The 8297-nt window shown below is 47.7% G+C and overlaps 1 protein-coding gene across 3 annotated transcripts in view; it reads left to right on the forward strand.

The window, feature by feature from the left end:
* Tango10 (transport and golgi organization 10) overlaps window positions 1-7722 on the forward strand; it is a 38542-nt gene extending 30820 nt beyond the window's left edge. For all 3 annotated transcript variants that reach the window (XM_084590512.1, XM_084590513.1, XM_084590514.1), the window contains one exon: window positions 1450-7722. In XM_084590512.1, coding sequence (XP_084446638.1) covers window positions 1450-2230 — 781 coding nt within the window. In that variant the 3' untranslated portion in view covers window positions 2231-7722. The remainder of the gene's footprint in view (window positions 1-1449) is intronic.
* Window positions 7723-8297: the final 575 nt, after the last annotated feature.

The raw sequence follows: 8297 nt of genomic DNA on the forward strand, positions 1-8297 counted from the left end.
TAGCAATAATAAGAACCTTTATTTATTCAGAAAGGAGTGGTAAGCGTTCCATAGTCCAGAACCTTAATTGATGTCTGTGGATTCGCTTGATATTATATCCACAGAAAAGGCACCAGTGTGCAAACCGCACTGGAAATAGCAGAGGGAGGAGGTGTGCTTCTATGGTGTAGGGGCAGAAAGTAACAGCGCCAGCCATGTCGCGACATGACTAGCACTGTCACTTTCTGCCCCTACACCACTCTTAGAAAAGCCTTATTTTTTCACTGAGATTGGTTTCTCTTCTAAAACTCCGAGTTATCTATGACAAGCTGTCGGAGAGTGTAGATACCTAGTTTAAAAAGTGATAATACAAAACTGAGCTGAATTGCTGCCAAACTATTGAGAGTACTGTTTTACCGCACACATTCAGTACAGCATACATTTACAGACATTATCCCAATTGCGCTGAGCATGTGGTATGCAGGTGATGATAGCAATGACAGAGTTCTCCATTTTTGCAATCTACAAGTCACTGACCCTGCAAGCGTACTCTTCAAACAGTATTGTAAAGGTCCTAGTTGTGCTGGAAACAGCGACTAACGCTATCCTTAGGGCTTCCAAACAGCCGGAGATGCAGCGTTGGGTGTGACTGCTTCTGTGTTGAAATCAGATGTAGTTATTGCTTCAGTAGTTATGTTTGTCAACTTGCATGCTCTTGAGATTTTAGCTATTGCTTACAAAACAATAGATAGCTGCCATTTATGCCAGGTAAGCTTGTACAGAAGGCTCTGTGTCAGAAGGCAGACAGCATCGATTATGCCAGCCCAATGATCTGCAAATCGTAGGTGATAGAAAGAGTTTGACAAGTATTTGATAGATGGCATCATGTAAATATATTCACACGATAACCTGGCCTGCAGGTGCTTTCCACGAACATGTTTTTTGAGCTTGTGGCAGACTGCCTTCTTTGACTTTTGAGGTTCAGTGATCACTTTTCTTCTCACCTTTTGGGTCTTTCTGCCACTTGCAAACCTATTGACTGAAAATGTTAGCATACTGTTGTAATATTGTCAATAGTAGTTTTACATTGTCTATAGTCGACTTATTATTGATAGTCAATTTACCAATAGTCTCACATCAATAGCAAGGAGGCATCTCAATGTGGCAGGCATCATCAACGTTAGACAGGCTAGGCACGGACTTGTGTCCATATGTAACTTGTTAGTGAGGATGTGTCTCCAGGCGCTGCAGTTTCACCAGAAATTTTCGCAGGACAAAAACAAGGATGCTTTTATTACACAAGTAGGGAAAAAAATTGCACTTATTGTCTGTGAGATCAGTGGCGACATTTATTATGTGTCACTATGCAAGATCCTCAATTATACAGCGTCATTGTTGCATAGTCAGGGTTCTGGTATAATTAGTGAAGCAGCAGTACTGAGACAAATTATTGATGTCCGGACTTGGCAGCCATGCTGCCCGGTGGTTGTCATTGCAGGAACCGTGGTTCCATTGTTCTCAGCCAACCAGTGATGAAGCATTTGGGCAGCTGGTGGGACAAGTGATGGCGCATGTGCGGTTTCCCATGCTGACCGTGGATGAACTGAAACAGGTGCTGTCGCACCCTCTTGGCATGCACTTCAAGAGAGGCATTTTGAAGCGTTTGAAGGTAGCTTTGGAGTTCCAGACATTTGGAGTTACTAACGGGTTTCGGTGGGATTGGCCTGAGCGCATGGTTCCCCGCATTTACACGTCTGATACGTGGTCAGCTTCTGTGTGCATTGACAACTACCCACGCCAGACAAGGTTTGGCTGTCACACACTCATCTTCATGACACCTAGCAGCACATCGTGGGCCCTTGCGAACAAGGTCCTCGAATGGACAGTTGACGTGTACCCCAAAGGGGTGCTTTTTCACCGGTTCCTGCTGATTGCGCTTCGTGAAACACTAGAGGGTCCCGAATCACAGACTAAGACTGTGCGTTTGTCACTCACCTCAAGTCGTTCCAATGAGGATGCCACAGTGGTAGTGAGCGTTCTGGTGAGTGGAATGCAGGATGGTGTAGAGCATGTGCGCAAAGTGGTGCAGCGGGAGCACACTTTTACCCAGGAGTCACGCATGCTCAACCTTGACGACCTCGTGCCCTATACAGAGCTCAACGACGTGGCAGCCTCATCTTTTCTTGTGGGGCCGCACTGTGACAGGTTTCGGCTGCGCATCACCATCATGCCCCTGTGCTCCAGGAACTAGGCGTGCACTGCCGCCACTCCTTGGGTCCTTGTGTGCCTTTATCAGACGTAGGGCCTCCCTGCCCAGGACTAGTTGCTGTGTTTGTGGCATTTAGTGGGATGGAATACTTGCCACTTGCTCTAGGTGTGCTCAATAAACTCGCAAACAAGGATGATCCTTAATGCTTTCAAGGTCCATGATGCCCAAGTCCAGTGAGCACACTGACCGCATTCACCTGTGGGCCCATAGAAAAGGAGCTCCAGTTGTGGACAGTAGAAGTGCTGCACAAGGCATGTTCATGGTCAAGTGATATTGGCTAACCTGCCAGCTGTACATTCACTTGGCTGCTTCAGTCAAGATACCTGTGTTTGTCACTGTGTTTGCATCATCTTCCAGTGAAACTATTTTGTGTGCAGCTTCACTGGTTCTGTTTGTTCTCTGGCAGTCTGTATAACTAGTTCACAGTCAGCTGTTTGTTGCCAACAGTGTGCTGTAATTTGTCACTTGCTGGTGGAGTTATGTTCACTTGCATCATTTTCATCCTGCAAATGCATTTGCCTGGCCAAGGATGAAATTACAGACTGATATAGCTTTAATCAAATCATTCATTGCATGTCAAATGGGTTTTCTCAGTCAATGAAAACTGTATACATTTGAATTTGATAGGGCATATGTGAAATCCTGTAGGCATGTGTTAGGTTGCTTTGAAAGCATATATTCAAAAGAGTGTGCATTTAAAAAGAAAAAGAAAAGGACTCATAGTTCTACATATAGCCAAGCATTCTTTTCATCTTCCCACGCACACTTGTTATCTCTCCAGTCCGCTGTTCTAGGCATGCAGCACAAGTGCTGCTGAGTCTCTGTTTGGTTGGCACATTTTGCAGCTGCAGCCTCAAATGAGTGTGCCACATTTCTCTGCTCTTGCCATATTCTCCCTCCTCCTTCCACAGTAACCTCTCTTTGGATGGTTCTTGTGGTCTCCGCCCTCACATTCAGCTTTCCCACCATGTCTTTCTCTTTCAGTAGGAACCACTTGGCATTCCTATTCTCTTGCCATACCCTGCTTATTCTGCAGTAGCTGCTCTGTAAATGATTCTGCGCGACGCAGTGTGATGCAATGGGAGTGGTGCTTTTTTTTTAAACTGCCCCATGGTGTCTGCACAGAATGTATGGTGAAGTATCCTCAAAATGCGATGTTTTAGTGCACTCGAAGAGCCGAGGAAGCACATAGATGCAAAAGAGAGAAATGGGCATAAGGTGTTAAAACAGCATGATGCCATATCACCAAAAATGAAACTAAAAGACCAGTGATGTTTGGAGCAGTGTCCAAGGCGGCACTACCACCCGATGTGTGCTCTTGATGACAGTGGCAGGATAGCATAAATTTAGGAGAAATGAAACTCGAACTATGCTGCTGGACAGTCTGCCGACCAGTCGGTTCCCAACTTGTCACCTGCGAACTACCACCTGCCAGAATACGTTCGTGATTCTTCACTCCACATGAACAATGCTGATGCCAAATTATCCGTAGGGCAATGCCCTTAACATTGTTTCATTAATACAGGGGTTCTCAAACTGGGTTCCGAGGAACGAGCTGCTTTTGTGGGTTCCGCAAGCTCTCACGGGACAGCCCCCCTACTTGAAAGCTTTATGTGGAGCCGATACTTTTCAAATAATTTAAAAAAATGGTCCTGGCGACTGCTTTCAGCAGATTTGGGCGACACATTGCCGCGCACAAGCCTCCCCACTCTCACCTCGTGTGTGGGCAAATTGATCTTCTGGAGACGATAATGCAGGATTGGCTGTCTGAGTACCTTGAACAACACAACACCTTCGCGGACACCATGTTCGAATTTCGGCCACACAGATCCATCTGCACAGTATGTTCTGCTCCAACTCAACCGCGAAATACTGAACCCCATAACGTATACAAGAAATGATAAAATCTTCCTCGCCCTGGATCTCAAAGGAATATTCGACAGCGTAACTCACGAGGTCGTACTCACACGCTTCAGCTAAATGCACTGTGGTACTAACACTTTTAACTACATCAATTTCTTACAGACAGACTGTCTTACATCCGAATACAGGACCAAGAGCACGGACTATTTTTACTCGGCACGAGGGGCACTCCGCAAGACGCAGTGCTGTTCCCTCTGTTATTCAACATTGCCATGATGTGCTTACCTGCTCCGTTGGGTGCGGTCGAAGGGGTACAGCACGCATTGTTCGCCAACGACATCACCCTTTGGGCCACGCAAAGGCGTCTGAGGGACATGGTGACCAGCCTGCAAATGATTGCCAGCATAGCGGACTGCTATGCCCGTAACTCTGGTCTTCAATGTTTACTACAGAAATTGGAATTCGTGCATCTGCGCCCCTTGCGCACATGCTGGGCCCAAATCAATGTCTCCTTGGAAAGCGGTCTCTTTCGAGCATTTATAGCAGTCAGAGTCCTCAGACTCTTCATACACGACCAGCGACTGTGCGGCACAACACTCTCCAAGCTCCAGTAGGTGGCAGACTAGGTGGGCCGCATGGTCCGCCGAGTTTCCAAGAAGCGCGGTGGGTTACGATGCAAGGATGCCTTGCGGCTGGCGAAAGCATTTGTGACCAGTCGAATCTTCTCTTAGGCTCCCTACCTACACCTGCGGAAACAGGAGGGTACCCTCAAAGTCATCCTCCGTAAAATCATGAAGCGAGCACTGGACCTCCCGGCCTTTACCTCTACCAGCCGCCTCATGGTGCTGTCTGTGGTGAATACCTTCAGGGAGCTTCGGGAAGCCCTTTTCACCAACCAGTATACACGTCTGACAAAGACAGAACCAGTTGCTGCCTTCTAGCCCGACTTCACATCCAACACACCCAACTCACAGAGGAGAGATGTCACATTCCCGAAAAATGGAGACGCGCCCCTCTCCCTGTCAACATGCCCAAAGATGGCCATAATGGTCGACGGTTGGCGTGGGCGGAAGCCTTGGACCACCATTATGGAAACAAACCAGGAATTTTCTACGTCGACGCCTCTGGCCCGAACCCTAGGGGGTGGTACACAACCACAGTTATCCACAGGGGTAAAACAGTAGATGGCCTTACATTCAAGGCCTAGCCACCAGCCCACGCAGAAGAGGTTGCCATCATCCTCACAGCCTCTGACTCCTGCAAATACATAATAACCGACTCGCGAGGGGCTTTTCAGAACGTCTAGCAAGGGTGGACTGCTCGCCTAGCTTACCGCATCTATCAGAATTGTAGTCGAGATTCAGATCCCGTGTACTGATCTCTCCTTTGGGCTCCAGGTCACCAAGATCTCCATAGGAATGAAGCAGCTGACGCCGACGCCTGCACGCTTTCTCTTCAGGCATTTCCCACGGGACCCGATGTGGACAAGGATTACGATTTTAGTCCAGCTTACACATTTAAGGATGAGTATCACAAATCCACTCACCAAACTCTCCCCATCCCGTGCAAAGGGCTGGAGAAGGCTAACAAGCGGGTGCTCCTGCGCTTGCTCACCAATACGTGTTGTTCCCTGCAACTCTTAAACATTTTGATCCCCAATTTGACAGGTGATGCTCTCACTGTGGGTAAGTGTCTGATATCTACCACATGGTGTGGGCCTGTCGGAAGGTCCCGTCCCTACCCCTATCCCCAACCCCACCTGAGAGAACTGGGAGGCAACCCTATCTGGCTGCTGAACCCTCAAGGCCCAAAAGTCCTTAACGCAGCATGCCCGGTCTGCGGCAAACGACAATGGAGTGCCTGTCTAGGCATCCCTATACCTAGTGGCCCGGGCAGAGGCATATTATTTTCTATTACTTTTGGGCAGCCTCACCTTAGTATATGTTTAGGCATCCCATCAAGTGACTGTAAAGGTGTGACCTTTCAGGTCACTACACTGCCTCTCTGTATATATAATATTGTTGCAAAGAAGAAGATCGGCACTGGCACGAGAGGAGCTCTCACGCTAGTCCAGCCATTAAATCATCATTCATCCTGTCGCCATGTTGGGCCGGCTTCTTTGCTTGTCACAATGTAACATTTTGGTTGGAGGTGCGGCATATGTCATCCCCATCCTCGCCTTGGAGCATCGACGCCATCTGTAAGCCAGGACCATCGATTGAGAGCCCTGGGACATCACCAAGCAGCTTTGCCCCAGCCCTTCCTGCCTAGACCCGACCAACTACCGCGGCCCAGCCCCTAGCCCGGATCTGAAGACAAGGAGAACAGACAGACCAACCAAAACCGAGACAAAAGACCCAAAGAACCCAAAGGAACCGGACATGTACACGCAACTTCCGCCCAGCCACCCGGCGCGACCTTGAGCCATCGGTCCCATGGACTCTGGTGACGGATGGTTGAACAGCTCCAGGGGAGGCTGATCACCCAAGCATAATTGTGTTCATTGTCATCGTGGTGGCAAGTGCATCATTCTCTTCTATCTTTTCTTGGACATCTACACCATCACGTCACCATCGACTTAAACGAACCGACCAGGACGATCGCAAGGTGGTCCTGGGAAGTGTTGCGAAGAAGATTGGCAGTGACACGAGAGGAGCCCTTGTGCTAGGCCAGCCATTAAATCATTGTTCATCCTGTCGCCATGTTGTGCAGTCTTCTTTGCTTGTCACCACGTAACAATATTAAATGTTTTCACCACCACCACTCCACCGACATCAGTGGGGCTGCTGGGCGCATTCGCTCATTGGAAGCTCCCAATTTAGTAGACGAGCGGGGCAAGGTGTGGTGGGGTGCCATCGCGACTTTTTTTTTTTATTGCGCGCCGCATGGGTTGAGTTGAGGAGGAAGAGGAGGAGGATCATTTTCGATCGCCCTTTGCACTGCAGTTTTGCACTGCAGAGAGGATTGATGGGATATCTACTGCTAGTGTGCATTTTATAATTATAGTAAATAGCTCTTTTTGGGCCCTTTAAGGCAGAAAAGTTTGAAATCCTCAACATTAATATATGAGAAGGTTGTTCTTCCAGAGAAACCAAAATGTTCTGCTTTATTAGTACAACTCCATGAGGCTATAGGATTATCTTTTTCTGAAGGCCTTAATGTCGACTCAGTTTTGTTGCCATCACTTTAGTGCAAGAGTTCTACTACTCCAGGTACAACTTGGGGCTCCACCTCGTTTTGCATGCTTGACCTTTAAGCCTGACCAAGATTAAACCAAGCACACACACCCCCAAGACTAACACTGTTTGTCTATTAATGTGAAAGCATTTTTCTTGGCTCATGAGTAGCTTAGACTGTAGACAGAGCCTGTATACAGAAATGTTGGCAGAAATGTCCGCATGAAATGACACTTGAAGGAAAGCGTGTCACCGCCAAGAATCGAATCAACATACCTCTGATCCTCAGCTGAGCGCTCAAACCACTGCTCTACAGCGGGCTCATACAAACGAGTTCCTAGTATTCCTTGTGTAGCGTAAGGATGCTGGAGGGCAGTGATGGAAAGAACAACGGTAGGAAGCAGAGGGCAGTAAAAAAAAAAAAAAGATAAAAATGGGGAAAAAAAAAAAAAAAAAACCTGCTCCCGAGTATACAGTTCTAGAGAGAGAGTGTAGGACACGGTAGCGTAAAAAGGGTCTTTCAAGATCCTAACGCTGTCGCTCACCAGACTCCCAGAGATGTCTGTATTCCAGATGACTATGGCAGGTTGCAGGTGGCTTAGCAGGATCTTGCACCCCAGGTTGGCCAGTGCCAACTGTGATACGATGGCCCACTGGGACGCCTTATAGCTTTTCACTGGTTACGCAGACAGCAACATCACTCAGGCCAAGAATCGGCACCTAAAGCTGCACTTTAAAAAAAAAGCTGCACTCACTCCAAAGAAGCCCTAAAACATTTACATTTAAAGAAAGACCATGGCACTCTTAGGGTCACACAGACTATACATGCTGCTTGTCACCGTTACCCAGACTATAATCATTCACTGGGTTCAAGACAACACAAATTTGAATACCATAGCAGCAGACGTGCTTCTTCATGCAGCAGATGTGTCACAACCTATTCATAATTCCTTGCCACCGGATCCACTTCTGACCCATTTGACATCACCAGCATCCCTCAGGCAGCATAC

The sequence above is a fragment of the Amblyomma maculatum genome, chromosome 1 (genome assembly GCF_055883805.1).
Source record: "Amblyomma maculatum isolate TAMU_Amacu chromosome 1, ASM5588380v1, whole genome shotgun sequence".
Classification (NCBI taxonomy): domain Eukaryota; kingdom Metazoa; phylum Arthropoda; class Arachnida; order Ixodida; family Ixodidae; genus Amblyomma; species Amblyomma maculatum.